Here is a 19,893-nt window from a genome sequence, read left to right as displayed (position 1 = left end):
TTTCTTTAACGGCACAATACTGGTCCTGTAGTTGTAGGAGACGTCCCAAAACCTCCTCGGGAGTCCCGACAATCCCCAAAATGGCAGAAAATTAATATTTTTCCTACACTTATTTCCGTTAAAATGTCGTAAGATGTTTTAAAAATTGTCTCACTTCAACAGCACAATTCTGGTTTTAAACATGCTACACTACACACCGTAGGAAGACATGCTAACCGCAAGCTAGCAAGAGTTCTTGATTTTAAACAGAAAAGGACAGATTGATACAAATATCAACAGTAACAATCTTTATTACAGTATTAGTATATGGTTGAAACTACAGTGGTTTAATTATTATTTTTTATTATCAAAAAATCTTTTGTCATTTATTATTGTTTCAAACTCAGAAAGTAAGTCCATGGACACAGGAAGACTTTAAGGGCAAAATATGAATGATTTAAATAAGAGCCAATGTAAATGATCAGCAATGATATGACCAATACTGCCCTGTAACTACTTGGTATTGCATCAATACCAAGTATTTTTAGTATAGTAGTGGTGTCCAAACTTTTTGACTTGGGGGCCGCATTGGGCGAAGAAAAATGGCCCGGGGGCCAAAACCATGTAAAGTATCTCTCTCTCTCTCTCTCTCTCTCTCTCTCTCTCTCTCTCTCTCTCTCTCTCTCTCTCTCTCTCTCTCTCTCTCTCTCTCGTCTGTCTGTCTTGTCTATCTTGTCTGTGTGTCTGTCTGTGCGTGCGTGTGTACATATTATATTAATATAATTGGATATAGAGTATGCTATGTAAAAGTTTAATGGCTACTTTGTTTTTTTTCCGTGACGACCTCCTTAAAATTGTGTAATCAATCAGAAATATCAAGCAGCTAAAATGTGCCGAACATGAATAAGTGTGGAAAGAATGTTTTACACTTTTCCCGTCATGCACTCTCACAGAATTAATTGGGTGTAATTTTGAATTAGTTTTAGGTGTTTGGATGTTTTTTGAAATATCCCCAAAGTTCAGTGAGCAGGTTGTGTTATTTGTGACCATGTGTGTTGACCTATGTTTGTTGCATTTTTTTTCCCTATGCATCATAATTAGGGAAGGTTGTGTGGATTGTGTCATATAAGTAAATGCTGTGTTACAATTTAAATGCTGTGTTACAATTACTAAGTCAATTTCAGGGTCGTTGATCTGATTTCCTCAAAATGTCTCCTAGATGGCACTAAATCTATAGTACTCAGAGTTAGGTATTTAAAGGGGAACTGCACTTTTTTTGGAATTGTACCTCATTATGACAGATGATAAAAAACGCTTGAAAAAATGCAGCTAATGGTAGTCATCTTTGTAGCCTTCAAAGCCCTCTAAAGCAACTTCAAAACCCTCCAGCAATGTTTTATATATATATATATATATATATATATATATATATATATATATATATATATATATATATGTATATATATATATACATATATATATATATATATATGTATATATATATATACATATATATATATATATATATATATATATATATATATATATATATATATATATATATATATATATATATATATATATATATATATATATATATATATATACATATATATATATATATATATATATATATATATATATATATATACATATATATATATATATATATATATATATATATATATATATATATATATATATATATATATATATATATATATATATATATATATTGATCATTTTAATGATCCGGGACTGATTCTTCCGCGCTTTGATTTCTGTTTCCATAGCACGTCTAACTTCTGGCAACATGTGTGTTCCTGCTTCCGGAATAAAACACAAGTGTGTTTTTCTAATCATGGCAGACTTGGTAACAGACAACAATTTTTGGACAAATGAGGATTCACAACCTTATCTTTTTGTTGCTAAATAGACAGAGGATGAACTACTGCTTATAGACGCCAGCACAAAGGAAGAGTGATACGTTGGAACAGACGGAGGCCAAGAGAGTGAGGTGAAAGCGATTTTCACGCTATAAATATGGAACTTGGAGCCAAGCTATTACTACATAAATGGAGTGCTTACCCAAAATCCACAGAAAACGTCCCTGTTTAGCTGGACCAGACGAACAACTGTCTGTCTGGGGCAGGGGTCGGCAACCTTTACCACTCAAAGAGCCATTTTGGCAAGTTTCACACATTAAAGAAAGTAATGGGAGCCACAAAAATGTTTTTAAAATTTAAAATGAAAAACACCACATACAAAGCTTACATGCTTTGTGCTATGTTAACCAGGGGTCTCAGACACACGCACCGGCACGCACTTTAATTTGGGAATTTGATGTTAGTGCAGCCCGCGAGTTTTGGATGAGTGTCGCTTGCGTCAAACTTGCCAACCCTCTCATTTTTCCCGGGAGACTCCCGAATATCAGAGTGTGATGACACTGCATTTGGCGCCCTCTACAGTCTGCCCAATCAGTGTACCTGCTCGGCCACAAGTGGAATGCAGCTTTAGCTTGCTCACGTAAGAGACAGCAAGGCTACTACCTCAGCAGCCACACATCTTACACTGACGGTACCAATACCCAGAATCCCATGCAGCCCTAACTCTTCCGCTCAACCAACCACGAAGAGGGGGGGGGGGGGGGGTTGATGTGTGGGGGGATTTGGTGGTAGCGGGGTGTATAATGTAGACCGGAAGAGTTAGGACTGCATGGGATTCTGGGTAATGGTTGTGTTGTGTTTATGTTGTGTTACAGTGGGATGTTCTCCAGAAATGTGTTTTTCATTCTTTTTTGGTGTGGGTTCACAGTGTGGCGCATATTTGTAACGTAACAATGTTGAAGTTGTTTGATACGGCTACCGTCAGTGTAAGCTGTGTGGCTGATGAGTAAGTATGCTTTGCTGTCTCCTGTGTGAGCAAGTAATAACAACATACAACATGTGGCTGGCCTGGCACGCTGTAAGTAAATGCTATAGAGGACAATTACTGCAGTGCAATTAGGGCACGCCCTTTATACAGTATTTAGAGTGTTAATAGGATTATTTTTCCCTGGGAGTAGTCTATGAGAGACACTGACATCCATTAGTCTCCTGGGAAAATCGAGGGGGTCGGCATGCATGTAGGTGAGCCGCATCAGAGTGGTCAAGGAGCCGCATGCGGCTCCGGAGCCGCGGGTTGCCGACCCCTGGTCTGGGGAGTCACTTTAATATCATGATACATGCAGCACGTCATGTGTTTTAGTACAACTAAAGTACATATGCTGTCTGGCGAGGTCAGCTGTGTACAAACAAAACATACAATTCGGGCTAATACTTTACAGTGTTACTTTACAGATACTGTAATATGATTGTTCATGTTTTTCAGTCAGTACAAATTGTTGTCGTATCACAGTGTTGTGTTGTTGTAGAAGCTAGCTTATCTCTTGCCGTAGTTAGCTTTCACGGCTAATACCGTAGCACGGCGATGTGTTACTACGATAGTAAAAGAGTTCCTCAGTGTTCGCTCTTACAATAACAATGATGCTACAGCTTGGTTATTATACAGGTTACGGAACGTAAATAAAAGTATTGACAGTTTTTGAATGCATTTTTAAAGTGATTCAGAGGTAGAATTATAGCTGTATTGTTAGCCACCTAAAACAAGCCGATTTTTATGTAAGAAAGTGAAAAAAACTGACTCAAATTAACTCATGTTCACTTCATCATACTTTTGCGCTTTACCACTGCATTAGCTGTGCAGATGTTAGTTAGTTAAGTACTTGTTTATAGTTTTAGCTAATCTTTAATATTTATTGTTTTCATTGAACAAAGAGAGCACAATGTACCTAGCCAAATTCCTTGCGTGTTAAACACACCTGGCCAATAAAGATGATTCTGATCTAAATTATGTAAATTTTTCTTCACTCCTAATATGAGCTGCTACCAACCTTTAAAGCTTCAGCAATGGACCAAAGGTACTTTTGTGTTTTGTGGTAAACTTCTCTGCAAACCTTTAATCACAATTTACAAAATCACCTATTGGAATTTTGCACAAATGAAAAACGATGTCAACAAAATTCCGTAAAATCAGTCACAAGTACATTTACAAATAAAGGCTTTTTTGTTGATGTTAATAATCTCTTATGTCGAAGTGAGTTGATTAATCCAAGCTTTTTACAGGTATCTATCACTTTTGCAGCCTATGCTTTAAAAGACAACCGATCAGATGATGTTCAATTGTTTGATTCGCTAACAACATGTGTACATTTCTCATTGTACACTGAATGCCAACCAGGACTTTCTTCTATAGCCCACATCTTACAAAAAGCACAAAAGGTCTGAGATTCTGGTACTTTTTCTAAACATATTCCGCTACAAACTTTGGTACAAAATGTGCAAAGAGTGGCATGGTGGCTGCAGTCCTGTGTTTGTCGGAGAAAAAAGTACAAGGTGCAAAGGGCGTTTCTTGCCAATTACTGTATCTTGGGCTTTGTGCAAGACTTCCTTTTGGCAGAGCAAAACATTCTAACCACCCAGGAACAAAATATGCTGGTGTGTAATGTTATTGTGGTACGCGCACAAAAAACAGAAGACCAATGCAAACAATCAGACAGAGCAGAGCAAGGTTGCCTTCCTCTGGCAACAAAGTTTGGCAAGCTTTTCCACCATGTTTGAACTTTTGACAATCATTTATTGAAATGATTGTCCCACAGTCTTCATCTGTACATGGGAATACATTTGTTTTGGGGTTTTACACTTACGGGTGGGCCATATGGTCTAAAATCTATATCGCAATATATATTGCAGCCTCTGGTGATTACCAAATATATCACAATATATTATTTGTTATGTAAATGATAATAAAACCATCACTTCCGGTTGTGTTATTTTCTCAATACTATTATTACCACTACTTGCTAATTAACTGTTAATAGCTGGTTATTTTTTGTTATAACTTCTGTTAAAATTTACTATGCACTTATTGTCCTATTGTTTGGCACCTTCACATTAGTTTTTGGCAGTACTACAAATTTGGGTTCTGTTCCAATACCAAGTAGATACAGGGGCAGTATTGGCCATACTAATGCTCATACTTTACACTTCAAATTTTAAAGATCATTGAATACATACATTTTTTTTGACAATTTTTAGACAAAAACACTGGGCAACAATATCAATTAAATATTCAAACGATTTCCTACTATTTACTATGATTTAAAACATTGTGTTTTTGCACTTTAAGTCCTCCTGTGTCCAGGTACTTTTTTACTGAGTTTGTAACAATAACAAAAAAAATATATATATTTTTTGATATTAAAAAATATCGATCTAACGTGTAGTTCGACCATTCACTTGGTATCAATCCGTCCACCTTTGTTATCAGTGCTTCTCAATTATTTTCTCTTATGCCCCCCTAGGAAGAAGACATTCCCCTTACCCCACTTGCTCTCTCAACCGCGACTTTAAATGGTATATGTGAGGCGAACTCTGTATCGGGTTCTTCTGGAACCACAGGAAAGGGAACAACACTCTGCTGCAGCGGGTTACAATCGTTTTAATGATCTTGCACAACCGTGTCTGGTGGCTTTTCAGCTCCTCGCCTCTGCTTTTCAGCACCGCTCTCGTGGTGTCGCTCTCGTGCTCTCCAGCCCACACCCCCCCTCATGGTCTCCGACGCTGCTAATAAAGGAACAGGTGATTAGATAACTCGTTCCAGCTGAGATATCCACTCACCTGTCTGCCGCTTCATGGCCGGCCCCTGCACACACCCCGCCCCCAGGGAACGCGTGCACCACGCCCCTCTCCACATGCCTCCACCGCTAGACTCAGGCCGGGCAGCCGTCCGGCCGCGCCCACTCCCCCCCACACCTCCACATAGCGGGGCGAGAGAGGAAGTCGGCCACGGCCATCTGCGCACCCGGCCTGTGGACCACCCGGAAGTTGTAGGGCTGTAATGCCAGATACCACCGGGTGATCCGCGCGTTGGCGTCCTTCATGCGGTGGAGCCACTGGAGCGGTTTGTGGTCCGAGCAGAGACTGAAGGCACGCCCCAATAGGTAGTAGCGGAGGGCCCCGACCGCCCACCGGATGGCAAGGCACTCCCTCTCCACCGTGCTGTACCTTGCCCCCCGGTCCGAGAGTTTGATGTACAGCACGGGGCGGTCGGCGTCCCCCACCCGCTGTGACAGCACCGCCCCCAGTCCCCGGCCCGACGCGTCCGCCTGCAGACAGAAAAGGATGTCAAAGTTAGGCATGTGCAGCACCGGCTCCTCGCAGAGTGCTGTTTTTACCTTCTCAAACCCCCGCTGGCACTGCTCCGTCCACTGGACCAGTTCTGGAGCACCCTTTCGGGTGAGGTCAGTCAGTGGGCCGGTCAAGTCTGCGAACCGGGGAATGAACCGGCGGTAGTAGCCCGCCAGTCCCAAAAACTGCCTCACCTCTTTTTTTGTCTTGGGGGGTGGACAGGCCGCGATTGCCGCTGTTTTGTCTACCTGGGGCCGCACCCCCCCCCCCCCCCCCCCCAAGTGGTACCCCAGATACTGTACCTCCCTCCGGCCAACTGCGCACTTCGCCGGGTTGGCGGTGAGCCCTGCCCGCCTCAGGGACTCGAGCACCGCCCCCACCCGCCACATGTGTTCTTCCCAGCTGCCACTGTGGATGATGACATCATCCAGGTATGCAGCCGCGTATGCAGCGTGGGGGCGCAGCACGCGGTCCATGAGACGCTGGAACGTGGCGGGCGCACCGAACAAGCCAAACGGAAGTGTCACGAATTGGTACAAACCTTCCGGAGTGGAGAAGGCCGTTTTTTCTCGGGACTCTGGTGACAAGGGAATCTGCCAGTAGCCCTTGGTCAAATCCAGTGTCGTGAAAAAACGAGCAGTGCCCAGCCGATCTAGGAGCTCGTCGACCCGAGGCATTGGGTACGCGTCAAAACGTGACATTTCATTCACTCTGCGGTAATCCACACAGAACCGCACAGTCCCATCCTTCTTCCCAACCAGAACAACGGTACTGCACCACGCGCTGTGGGACTCTTCTATTACCCCCAACTCAAGCATGGTTTTTAATTCCTCCCGAACCACTTTGCGCTTGTGTTCGGGAAGCCGATATGGCCGAGACCGCACCGTAACCCCCGGGCTGGTCTCAATATGATGTTGGATGAGATCCGTGCGCCCGGGCCGCGAGGAGAACACATCCGAGTAGCGCCGCTGTAACTCAGCAACCTCCGCTCTCTGCGCCAATGTGAGCTGGTCATCACAGGACAACTGAGGGGCCGGGCCAGAGCGCGGGATCTCCGGCCCCAACTCCTCCTCCTCCTTCACCACTGTCACCATGGAAACAGGCTCCGCCTCTTTCCATGCCTTCAGCAGGTTCAGATGATAGATCTGAGTGTCTCCGCGTCGGTCCGAGCGCCGAACCTCGTAATCGACATCACCCACTTGCCGTGTGACCTCAAAGGGTCCCTGCCACTTTGCAAGTAATTTGGAGCTTGAGGTTGGAAGCAACACAAGTACTTTTTCTCCCGGTGTGAACTTGCGTAGTTGGGCCCCCCTGTTATACGTGCGCCGCTGACGCTCTTGGGCACAGAGCAAATTCTCACGTGACAAGTGCCCCACCTTGTGGAGTTTTGCTCGCATGTCCATGACGTACTGAATTTCATTTTTGCTGGAGCTTGGACCCTCCTCCCAGCTTTCTTTAATGACGTCCAGCACTCCGCGAGGCCTCCGGCCGTACAATAACTCGAACGGTGCAAAACCAACTGAGGCCTGAGGTACCTCCCGCATCGCAAACATTAGGGGGTCCAACCATTTATCCCAATTCTGTTTGTCCTCGTGCATAAATTTACGGATCATGGTTTTCAGCGTTTTATTTAATCTTTCCACCAGCCCATCCGTTTGCGGATGGTACACGCTGGTGCGGATCGCTTTAATTCCCAGTAACCCGTAAAGTTCCTTTATCGTGCGCGACATAAAGGACGTGCCCTGGTCAGTCAGAATCTCTTTCGGGATTCCAACTCGGGAGAGGACTTGAAACAGCGCTTGCGCAACACTCTTGGCCGAGATAGAGCGCAAGGGCACTGCTTCGGGATAACGCGTTACGTAATCCACCAGGACTAACACAAAGCGGTATCCCCGTGTGCTCGGGTGAAATGGTCCGATGAGGTCCATCCCAATTCTCTCGAACGGGACCTCCATGAGCATTAATGGGCGCAAGGGCGCCTTTGGGGTGGCCGCTGGGTTCACCAGCTGGCAGTCCGGGCAAGCAGCGCACCAACGGCGCACATCTGCCCGGAGGCCTGGCCAATAGAAACGGACCATGACCCGATTAAGTGTTTTATCATACCCTAAATGGCCAGACATGGGATTAAAATGCGCCGCCTTGAAAACCATTTCCCGGCGGCGTTTTGGCACCAACAACTGGGTGCGTTCCTCCCCGGTTTGAGTGTCACGGCTCACTCGGTATAATCTATCCCGAATAATTGAAAAATGGGGGAATACCCGCGCTTTCCCCGGGCGCACCAGCTGACCGTCAATGTAATCCACCTGGTCCCAGGTCTCGCGCAAGGTTTCATCACGGGACTGCTCGAGGGGAAAGTCCTCAGTAGGTTGCCACCGGGGGACCGGGGGGGCCTCCCGCGAAGCCCCCATCGGTTCCCGCTCGGCAGTACCCGATGAAGCCGCGTCGCCGCTGAAAACCGCGCGGATAGCCCCCTCACCGACTGCCCGTGAACGCACCCCCATACATTGTGTCACCAAATGGTTGAATCCCGGCCAATTTGTCCCTAAAATTACGGGGTGCGTAAGGTGCGCGCTTACGGCAACCTTGACTTTATGCTTTTGTCCCTCATATAAAATTTGCACTGGCACAATAGGGTACTCGTGCACATCCCCATGAATACACCTAATTTTCACCCGTGTCGCTCGCTTCAACGCCCCGGGTCGAACCAGGTTTTGGTGGACCATGGACTGTTTGCAGCCCGAATCCACCATTGCCCGATATGTACCCCCTTGTACCCTTACGGTACAGTACGTCTCCCCCAGATCGGGGGCGTGTGCTGGAGGCCCGACAACCCGCATCACCTGCCCCACCTCCATCATGGAGCACTCCCGGTGCACGTGCCCGGGCTGTCCGCACCTCCAGCACACCGGCCCTGGTGTTTGAGGTGCCATCTGCGAGGGAAGCCCTCTCCCCGCAGCGCCGGTATCCTGGAATGCACAAATTGTAGAGTTATTATCACCCCGTGTCCCCCCCCTTGTCGTGTGTCTCTGGGTGCGTGTGGGTGTGTGTTCTTTTTTTATGTCCATGTGGGGAACCTGTTCGCTGGCTCCGGGTGGCCCAGGCTGGCGTGGTCGTCGCTGCGAAGGTTCCCCCTCCAACCCCCCCATCGCGGGGCGAGTCGCCGGCGGGGTCCTGGGGTGGGCCCCTCGGCCTTCTTGGTTGCCATCTCCCGCTGGACCGCCAGGTGTTCCTCCGCCGGTTTCACAGCAGATTTGACGTCTGTGGGGCTGTGGTAGCGTACCCACGCGGATGTCCTGGCCGGGATGGCCTCCACGAATCGCTCCAGCACGATTGCCTCCAGCATTTTTGGATCCAGTCCGTTGGGCTGGAGCCAACGGGTTGCTGCGTCTCGTAGCTGGAACGCCAGCACGAAGGGCCGGTCCCCTGGCCCCAACATCATGGCCCGGAACTTCCGGCGATGGTCTTCGGGGCTGCTGCCGACCCGGTCCAGTATTGCGCAGCGCAAATTTGCATACTGCATGCGGGCGGTCGCCGGGAGACTCACCGCCGCCCGCTGCGCCTCCCCCACCAGGAGCGGCAGCAGCTTCGCGCCCCATTCCTCCTCCGGCCACCTGCACGATGTTGCCGTGGCCTCGAAGACATCGAGGAATGTCTGGGGGTCCTCCCCCTCCACCATGCGCTTCATGGAGGACATTCCTCCCGCCGCCTCTGCTCTGTCCATCAGTGCCTGCAGCACCTGTGTCTGCTGCCGGCTTGCCGTTGACACTTCGGCAAGTACTTGGCCCAGCGCCTCCAGCAGGGATGTTGTCGACATCTCTGTGGTCCGCCTTGTTGGGTGCCACTGTGACGCGACCTCTGTATCGGGTTCTTCTGGAACCACAGGAAAGGGAACAACACTCTGCTGCAGCGAGTTACAATTGTTTTAATGATCTTGCACAACCGTGTCTGGTGGCTTTTCAGCTCCTCGCCTCTGCTTTTCAGCACCGCTCTCGTGGTGTCGCTCTCGTGCTCTCCAGCCCACACACCCCCTCATGGTCTCCGACGCTGCTAATAAAGGAACAGGTGATTAGATAACTCGTTCCAGCTGAGATATCCACTCACCTGTCTGCCGCTTCATGGCCGGCCCCTGCACACACCCCGCCCGCAGGGAACGCGTGCACCACGCCCCTCTCCACAGTATAATTTGTTTGTACAATTGTTATAAGTACGGTACACTTCTGCATAACATTGTATCCTTAAAACATCACACCAGGCTTTCCTCGCCGCGAGCAAGGGCGCTGCATTGTGTAATCACTGCACATTGAATGGCCGTGACCTTCGATCCCTCAGGCGGTACTGCATCAAAAAGCGACATCAGTGTGTAAAGGATATTACCACATGGGCTCAGGAAAACTTCAGAAAACCACTGTCAGTAAATGCAGTTCGTCGCTACATCTGTAAGTGCAAGTTAAAACTCTACTATGCAAAGCAAAATACATTTATCAACAACACCCAGAAACGCCACCGGCTTCGCTGGGCCCGCGCTCATCTAAGATGGACTGATGCAAAGTGTAAAAGTTTTCTGTGGTCTGACGAGTCCACATTCCAAATTGTTTTTGGAAAAGCCTAAAGACACAAAAAGAACCATCCGGACTGTTATAGGCGCTAAGTTCAAAAGCCAGCATCTGTGATGGTGTGGGGGTGTATTAGGGCCGAAGGCATGGGTAACTAACACATCTGTGAAGGCACCATTAATGCTGAAAGGTACAGTCGTGCTCATAAGTTTACATACCCTGGGAGAATTTATGATTTCTTGGCCATTCTTCAGAGAATATGAATGATAACACAAAAACCTTTCTTCCAGTCATGCTTAATGGTTGTGTGAAGCTATTTGTTGGCAAACAACTGTGTTTACTCTTTTTAAATCAAAATGACAAAAGAAAGTACCCAAATGACCCTGATCTAAAGTTTCTATACCCCAGTGACTTTGATCTGATAACATGCACAAAAGTTGACACAAACAGGTTTGAATGGCTAATCAAGGTTCCAATCCTCACCTGTGACATGTTTGTTTGTAATTAATGTGTGTGTATAAAAGGTCAGTGAGTTTCTGGGCTTCTGACAGACCATTGCATCTTTCATCCAGTGCTGCACAGATGTTTCTGGATTCTGAGTCATGGGGAAGGCAAAAGAATTGTCAAAGGATCTGCGAGAAAAGGTAATTGAACTGCATAAAACAGGAAAGGGGTATAAAAAGATATCCAAGGAATTGAGAAAGCCAATCAGCAGTGTTCAAACGCTGATTAAAAAGTGGAAAATGAGGGATTCAGGTAGACCAGCAAAGATTTCAGCCACAACTGCCAGGAAAACTGTTTGAGATGCAAAGAAAAATCCACAAATAACTTCAGCTGAAATACAGGACTCTCTGAAAAATTGTGGTGTGGCTGTTTCAAGATGCACAATAAGGAGGCACTTGAAGAAAAATGGGCTGCATGGTCGAGTGGCCAAAAAGATACATTTTGGTCTCATCACTCCAAATTACTTTGTTCCACAAGTTTTGAGGCTTGTCTCTGTGCTGTTTGGCGTAATGTAAGCGGGATACTTTGTGACATTTGCGCAGAAATGGCTTTCTTCTGGCGACACTTCAAGCAGAAATCATTAAAAAACGAAACTCAGTTGACAGTAAACAAGTCGTTGTCGCAATTGTTGAATATGACTTTAAACTATAACCAAACATGCATCAATATAGCTCTTGTCTCAAAGTAGGTGTACTGTCACAATCTGTCACATCACGCCGTGACTTATTTTGAGTTTTTTGCTGTTTTCCTGTGTGCAGTGTTTTAGTTCTTGTCTTGCGCTCCTATTTTGGTGGCTTTTTCTCTTTTTTTGGTATTTTCCTGTAGCAGTTTCATGTCTTCCTTCGAGCGACATTTCCCGCATCTACTATGTTTTAGCAATCAAGAATATTTCAGTTGTTTTTATCCTTCTTTGTGGGGTTTTTGTTGATTGTCATGTCATGTTCGGATGTACTTTGTGGACGCCGTCTTTGCTCCACAGTAAGTCTTTGCTGTCGTCCAGCATTCTGTTTTTGTTTACTTTGCAGCCAGTTCAATTTTAGTTTAGTTCTGCATAGCCTTCCATAAGCTTCAATACCTTTTCTTAGGGGCACTCACCTTTTGTTTATTTTTTGTTTAAGCATTAGACACCTTTTTACCTGCACGCTGCCTCCCGCTGTTTCCGACATCTCCAAAGCAATTAGCAACTGGCTGCCACCTACTGATATGGAAGAATATTACACGGTTACTCTGCCGAGCTCGAGACAGCACCGACACTCAACAACAACACATAATTTGCAGACTATAATTACTGGTTTGCAAAAAAATGTTTTAACCCAAATAGGTGAAATTAGATAATCTCCCACAGCACACCAGACTGGATCTCATGGCACACTACCACTAACCTGACTCTCGCCAGATCCTTGTAGTTCGCTTAACACAAAGATCTGGGATTGAGGGCATTGCGAATTCCTTCAAAATAGCAAAAAATAATGAACCAATCTGGATCGCTGGGCGGGATTTCATAGATGTGATGTAGCGCCGAAGTGACTGTTTGATTCAAACAACAATGGCGGCATGCAGCGAGTATTCGTGTGCTGACATTTATTCTGCTATTACAACTGCGTTGCGACATTGATCGTCTACTGACATTGCTGCGTTGCTTCAGTAAAAGTTCTCTAACTTTTCGCTCTGTCGTTATCCTATATGTCGGCTGTTCTGTTTTGGATTCCCCAGCGTCGCTCTCATCAGCGTCATGGGTTGATTTCTACGTGAGTGGTTGAAGTGGCACGTCATTCAAGATAACGGACAAGTGGTTTATCCAATCACATACAATTATTTTTTATACAAGGCCCTGCTTTCTGAAATACATCTCCCATTGAGAAGTCCCAGATCCTTGTGTGGAGCTCAGCGAACTACAAGGATCTGGCGAGAGTCAGGTTAGTGTGCCGCGGCACAGTGGTTGAAAAACACTGCGCTAACCCCTGTTCCACTGTGCTGCCTGAGGTAAATATCATCAGTAGAGATGTCCGATAACATCGGACTGCCGATATTATCGGCCGATAAATGCTTTAAAATGTAATATCGGAAATTATCGGTATCGGTTTCAAAAAGTACAATATATGACTTTTTCAAATGCCGTTGTACACGGATGTAGGGAGAAGTACAGAGCGCCAATAAACCTTAAAGGCACTGCCTTTGCATGCCGGTCCCATCACATAATATCTACGGCTTTTCACACACACAAAAGAATGCAAGGCATGCTTGGTCAACAGCCATACAGGTCACACTGAGGTTGGCCGTATAAACAACTTTAACACTGTTACAAATATGCGCTACACTGTGAACCCACACCAAACACGAATGACAAACACATTTCGGGAGAACATCTGCACCGTAACACAACATAAACACAACAGAACAAATACCCAGAACCCCTTGCAGCACTAACTCTTCCAGGACGCAACAATATACACCCCAGCTACCCCTACCCCCCCTACACACACACACACCTCAACCCCGCCCACCTCAACCTCCTCATGCTCTGTCAGGGCATGTTCCAAATTCCAAGTTGCTGTTTTGAGGCATGTTAAAAAAAAATTATGCACTTTGTGACTTCAATAATAAATATGGCAGTGCCATGTTGGCATTTTTTTCCATAACTTGAGTTGATTTATTTTGGAAAACCTTGTTACATTGTTTGATGCATCCAGCGGGGCATCACAACAAAATTAGGCATAATAATGTGTTAATTCCACGACTGTATATATCGGTATCGGTTGATATCGGAATCGATTATTAAGAGTTGGACAATATCGGGATATCGGCAAAAAAATCCATTATTGGACATCGCTAATCATCAGTCATTATTAAAATTCTTTTTTTATTTTATTTTTATTAAGGATCCCCATTAGCTGGTTGCCTCAACAACCCACTAGTCTTCCTGGGGTCCACAATTCAATACAGTAAAAGCATATAATTATAACTACACAATACAGGAAAAAAAATAAAAGCATCAATAAGAAAACAAGCAAACAATTTACAGTGCCAGAATAATAATTACCATATAAATATAACTACACAATATAAAACCAAACAAATCATCAACGAGCAAACTAATTTAAAGACTCAGATAAAATATTACTTTCTTTTTAAAAACCTGTTTACTTTCAATGCTGGTGAGAATTGGAGGCAGGTTATTCCAGAGCGATAAAGATCTATATATAGATCTTTATCGATAATCTTTTATTTATAAATGAAAGATTTCCGCAAAGCATTCTTCCTGGGACGAGGGAGTACAAAATGCCCCTCACTGGACGCCCTGGTATTATGATCATGTATAGTGCTACTGTGAACTATTTGGGCCATGAGAAAAGCAGGAGTTTTACTACCGGTTACTGATTTGAAGAATGTGCCAGGGGCAACATAATTATTGCAGTACCAGAAAAAAAACATTTATCTTAATATGACTGCGAAAAGTTGTTTGCAAAACTCCAACTAAATGTCCCTTTATTTTCTAATACAGCAACTAAAAGCATCATTAACGGAGTAACGAATGGTTTATTCTTACAGACTGAGCGCCAGAATGGCACACATTCAAAATCCTCATCAATGGCTGTCAGTGTCACTGCTTAACTTGAGTACGTTTCGATTGGTGTGCTTATCTGTCAATCTACTCAGTACTGTATTCCTATTGGTGGAAGGCCGCATTAACCCGCCTACCACTACCTGTCGATTTGTGACAGGCCACGACAGCTTCCGGTAACCCCGCCCCTCGTAGCCCTTCTTCCTCTTTCCACCGGTGCTGAATAGCGTCGTGTGGATTGACTGTTGCGGATTCGGTGCGTCGCGGGATGTAACGGCTGCCCCTTGAAATAGTGTTTCAACTTAAATACCGGGGGTGGTGAAAGGAAACGTAGTTAAAAGAAGCGGAAGGGAATACGGCAGTCTGGCTTGGAGGGGAATCTCTGGCGAGCCAACTGACACCGCACGCAGAAATGGCGGAGCACCACGCAGTCAGCGACAGCAAGCACAAAGCGTCCGCTAATGCCGGCAGCTCGGTGCACGGAAACAGCCGACCCGCCGCGGCCGGTGCAGCGGGCGGGAAAGGAGGCCTGTCCGGGGGGCTGACACAGCCGGCGGGGTGGCAGTCGCTGCTGTCGTTCAGCATTCTCTTCCTGGCCTGCCTGGCTGGATTCAGCGCCAGACTTTTCGCCGTCATTCGCTTCGAGAGCATCATCCACGAGTTCGACCCGTGGTAAGTCAAGCTAGCCTAATATGCATTATGCTACGTTGTAGCTCTCAAAGTGGAGTCCGAATAATGTTATTTAGAATTGTCTTTTTTTTCTCCTTTGATCAGCCTTTGATTCAAGGAAATTGCTGACGGGTCATGTCCGCCGTAGCAACGTTTGACATTGTTTTAAAAAAAAAAAGCCTTAAACCAAGCCAATGTGACTACTAATGAAGGTGTTCTATCACACCCATGGCCGGGTGGAGTCACATCTACTTCTGTCCTTAAATAGTAGTTAAAGAATAAATATGAACTTTTAATGCATTCAGGAGAGACTCTGCATGACGTTGCACAATGTGGATATAGTCCGGTGTGGCTGCTCGTCTGTCATCAGGGTAATGTTTCACTTGAATATATTAATATGAACAACATCGTTATTATAGTACAATGAAAACAATGCTGGGAAACTGGTTTCGCTGGCCGGCACGCGTCTAACCCGGAAATATATTTATTGGTTGTTTTTTTGATTGATTGAAACTTTTATTAGTAGATTGCACAGTGAAGTACATATCCCGTACAATTGACCACTAAATGGTAACACCCGAATACGTTTTTCAACTTGTTTTAAGGCGGGGTTCAATTAAATTGATTCCTGATACAGATATATACTATCAAATATATACTAACATCATAATACAGTCATCACACAAGATAATCATCAGAGTATATACATTGAATTATTTACATTATTTACAATCCGGGGTGTGTGATATGGAGGGGAGGGGGTTAGGTTTGGTTGGCATCAACACTTCAGTCATCAACAATCAGCATCAACAATTGCATCAACAGAGAAATGGATATTGAAACAGTGTAGGACTGACTTGGTAGGATATGTATAGCAAGTAGTGGACATGGAGAGAGAGATCAGAAAGTATAAGAAAAAGTGTCTACATTTTGATTGTTTGATTGTTTACATTTGATTATTTATAATCCGAAGAGGTATTATGTGGAAGGAAGGGTGTTAGTTTAGGGTTGTAGTTTCCTGGAGGTGTTCTTTTAGTGCGGTTTTGAAGGAGGATAGAGATGTCCTTTCTTTTACACCTGTTGGGAGTGCATTCCATATTGATGTGGCATAGAAAGAGAATGAGTTAAGAGCTTTGTTAGTTCGGAATCTGGGTTTAACGTGGTTAGTGGAGCTAACTAGAGATGTCTGATATTGGCTTTTTTGCCGATATTGCCCAACTCTTAATTACCGATACCGATATCAACCGATACCGATATACACAGCTGTGGAATTAACACATTATTATGCCTAATTTTGTTGTGATGGCCAGCTGCATGCATTAAACCAGGGGTAGGGAACTTATGGCTCTAGAGCCAATATGTGGCTCTTTTGATGACTGCATCTGGCTCTCAGATAAATCTTAGCTGACATTGCTTAACATGATAAGTAATGCATAATTCCTCTGGTAATCACAGTGTTAAAAATAACGTTCAAAATATAAAAAATTCTCATGCATTTTAATCCATCCATTCATTTTCTACCGCACCTGTTCAAGAAGTCGCATAATTGGTAAGAAGTATTTTATTTACTGTTGATTAGCTTCAGAATAACAATGTTATTAAAACAAATAAGAGACTTATTACACTCTAAAAATGTTGGTCTTACTTAAAAATGCACGCATTTAGTTGTATTCAGTGTTAAAAAATATAATATGGTTCTCACGGAAATACATTTTTAAATCTTTGGCTTTCATGGCTCTCTCAGCCAAAAAGGTTTCCGACCCCTGCATTAAACAATGTAACAAGGTTTTCCAAAATAAGAGAACTACTTCAATGCTCTCCCTGAGAGAGCATTAGGAGGTTGAGGTGGGCGGGGGTAGCTGGGGTGTATATTGTTGCGTCCTGGAAGAGTTAGTGCTGCAAGGGGTTCTGGGTATTTGTTCTGTTGTGTTTATGTTGTGTTACGGTGCGGATGTTCTCCCGAAATGTGTTTGTCATTCTTGTTTGGTGTGGGTTCACGGTGTGGCGCATATTTGTAACAGTGTTAAAGTTGTTTATACGGCTACCCTCAGTGTGACCTGTATGGCTGTTGATCAAGTATGCCTTGCATTCAATTGTGTGTGTGTTGAAAGCCGTAGATATTATGTGATTGAGCCGGCACGCAAAAGCAGTGCCTTCAAGGTTTATTGGCGCTCTGTACTTCCCCCTACGTCCGTGTACACAGCAGCGTTTTAAAAAGTCATACATTTTACTTTTTGAAACCGATACCGATAATTTCCGATATTACATGTTAAAGCATTTATTGGCCGATAATATCGGCAGTCCGATATTATCGGACATCCCTAGTTGTGACTTGTCATCATAAAGCTGTGTTAAAGTTAAAGTCCCACTGATAGTCACACACACACTGGGTCTGGTGAAATGTGTCCTTTGCATTTGACCCATCCCCATGTTCACCCCCTGGGAGGTGAGGGGAGCAGTGAGCAGCGGCGCGCGCCACGCTCGGGTATCGTTTGGTGATTTATCCCCCAATTGCAACCCTTGATGCTGAGTGCCAAGCAGGAAGGTAATGGGTCCCATTTTTTTGTAGTCTTTGGTATGACTCGGCCGGGGTTTGAACTGTCAACCACCCAGTCTCAGGGCGGACACTCTAACCACAAGGCCACTGAGTTGGTGCTGTCACACCCCCCCCTCCCGGGAAATGACCGCAAATATTTGTTTGACGCTGCTTTGGAGAACATGCTACAGCAAAACATTACCACACGATTTGTATATTATAATAATTAATGCCGTTTACCTTTAGTTAACAGCACTAGAAAAAAGTTGCAACTGGCAGAACAACGCCCTCACCTGGCCTCAAGGAGACACGTGACTAAGGCTATGTCCTAATAAACTGATATTTTTAAAAACACAAATGCTCCCCGTGTTAAAACAGTCTACATTGGTACCTTCACTTACGAGTAATTTAAGATACAGAAAGAGTAATGTTCTATACAAGTTTAGATTTGTGAATGTCATCTTTTAATGGAAAAGGATGTTAATGTCTCTTGTTTTCATGCTACCTTAAAATGGGGAATGTCGTCTTTTAATGGAAAAATGTTAGTATTTAAGCTAGCTAGCACGAGCTTGCTTTTCCAGTAAACGAGCAGTGTCACTGTAGAGTTTATCAGTGTTAGCTCAGTGGCCTTGTGGTTAGTGTCCTCCCTGAGACTGGGAGGTCGTGAGTTCAAACCCCGGCCGAGTCATACCAAAGACTACAAAAAATGGGCCCATTACCTTCCTGCTTGGCACTCAGCATAAAGGGTTGGAATTGGGGGTTAAATCACCAAAATGATTCCCGAGCGCGGCATACGCTGCTGCTCACTGCTCCCCTCTCCTCCCAGGGGGTGAACATGGGGATGGGTCAAATGCAGAGGACACACTTCACCACACCCAGTGTGTGTGTGTGAACTTTAACTTTTTAATCTCAATTTTACGATAATTTTAATTTTAACGGTTATACTAACTGTGGAAAGTTGTATAACATTTATCCATATACCCCTAATTTGAGTTTCGAGCATTTTTGCAACCAGTTAAAAATTATTTGTAACAGTGTTGTGCCGTTCGAGCAGTAAAAGCTAATGCGTACACTAATACACACATTACGACGCTATTTTCACCACACAGCAGAGCGTTGATTGTGACGGAACAATAATGATTGGTACAAAAATAACACTTCAGATTGCATTGATTAAAGCAAGCTGTAACAAACTGAACAACACTTCAAATACTTAAACTTTAAAAAAACAAAAAACATCAAACCGTAGACAATGCAATATGAAGTATAACTGATAAACCATTGAATATTGAGAGTGAGAGTTCGACCCCTAACTTGTTTATTTCCCTGACGATGTCCTTAAAGTTTTGTAGTCAATCAGAAATATCAAACAGCTAAAATGCACCAATCATGGGAAAATGTAGAGAGTTTTGTGTAATTTTAAATTATGTATAGTGATTGATCATGTTTTATAATGTCCAATAATTTCAATGAGCAGGTTGTGTGTTATGTGCAACTGTGCGTTGACTTTATTTCTTGGTTAGTTTTTTTGTTGTTGTCATGTTCAGCTACTCAGGAAAATCATATTGTTGATGTAGATGCCCATATCTGCTGTACATACAGTTTATACTTAACAAAATAGAAGTGTGGGATACTTCTCTTGTTGCCTTTTTTTAATTTGACTATATTAAATGGATTTATTTAATGTTTGGCGCAGCTGGACCGGAGAAGAAGGGGATAGAAGAAAGAAGAAAAAGGAAGACGGGGGGGAAATTGTGGGGACAATAGGGGGATAAGACAGAGAGACAACAAAAACAACATCATCAGCAAATACGAAAAATGATAGCAAAGAACTAGTTACTAATAACACAGAAATGACAATGA

At 44.3% G+C, this 19,893-nt stretch overlaps 1 protein-coding gene across 1 annotated transcript in view; it reads left to right on the top strand.

The window, feature by feature from the left end:
- Positions 1–15,011: 15,011 nt before the first annotated feature.
- The window catches only part of stt3b (STT3 oligosaccharyltransferase complex catalytic subunit B), a 128,760-nt gene continuing 123,878 nt past the window's right edge, over positions 15,012–19,893 (top strand). Inside the window, exon 1 of the mRNA XM_062030022.1 lies at positions 15,012–15,497. Coding sequence (XP_061886006.1) covers positions 15,238–15,497 — 260 coding nt within the window. The 5' untranslated portion in view covers positions 15,012–15,237. The remainder of the gene's footprint in view (positions 15,498–19,893) is intronic.

Source organism: Entelurus aequoreus, linkage group LG20 (assembly GCF_033978785.1).
Source record: "Entelurus aequoreus isolate RoL-2023_Sb linkage group LG20, RoL_Eaeq_v1.1, whole genome shotgun sequence".
In the NCBI taxonomy this organism is placed as follows: Eukaryota; Metazoa; Chordata; class Actinopteri; order Syngnathiformes; family Syngnathidae; genus Entelurus; species Entelurus aequoreus.
This window is presented reverse-complemented; position numbering and strand designations above follow the sequence as displayed.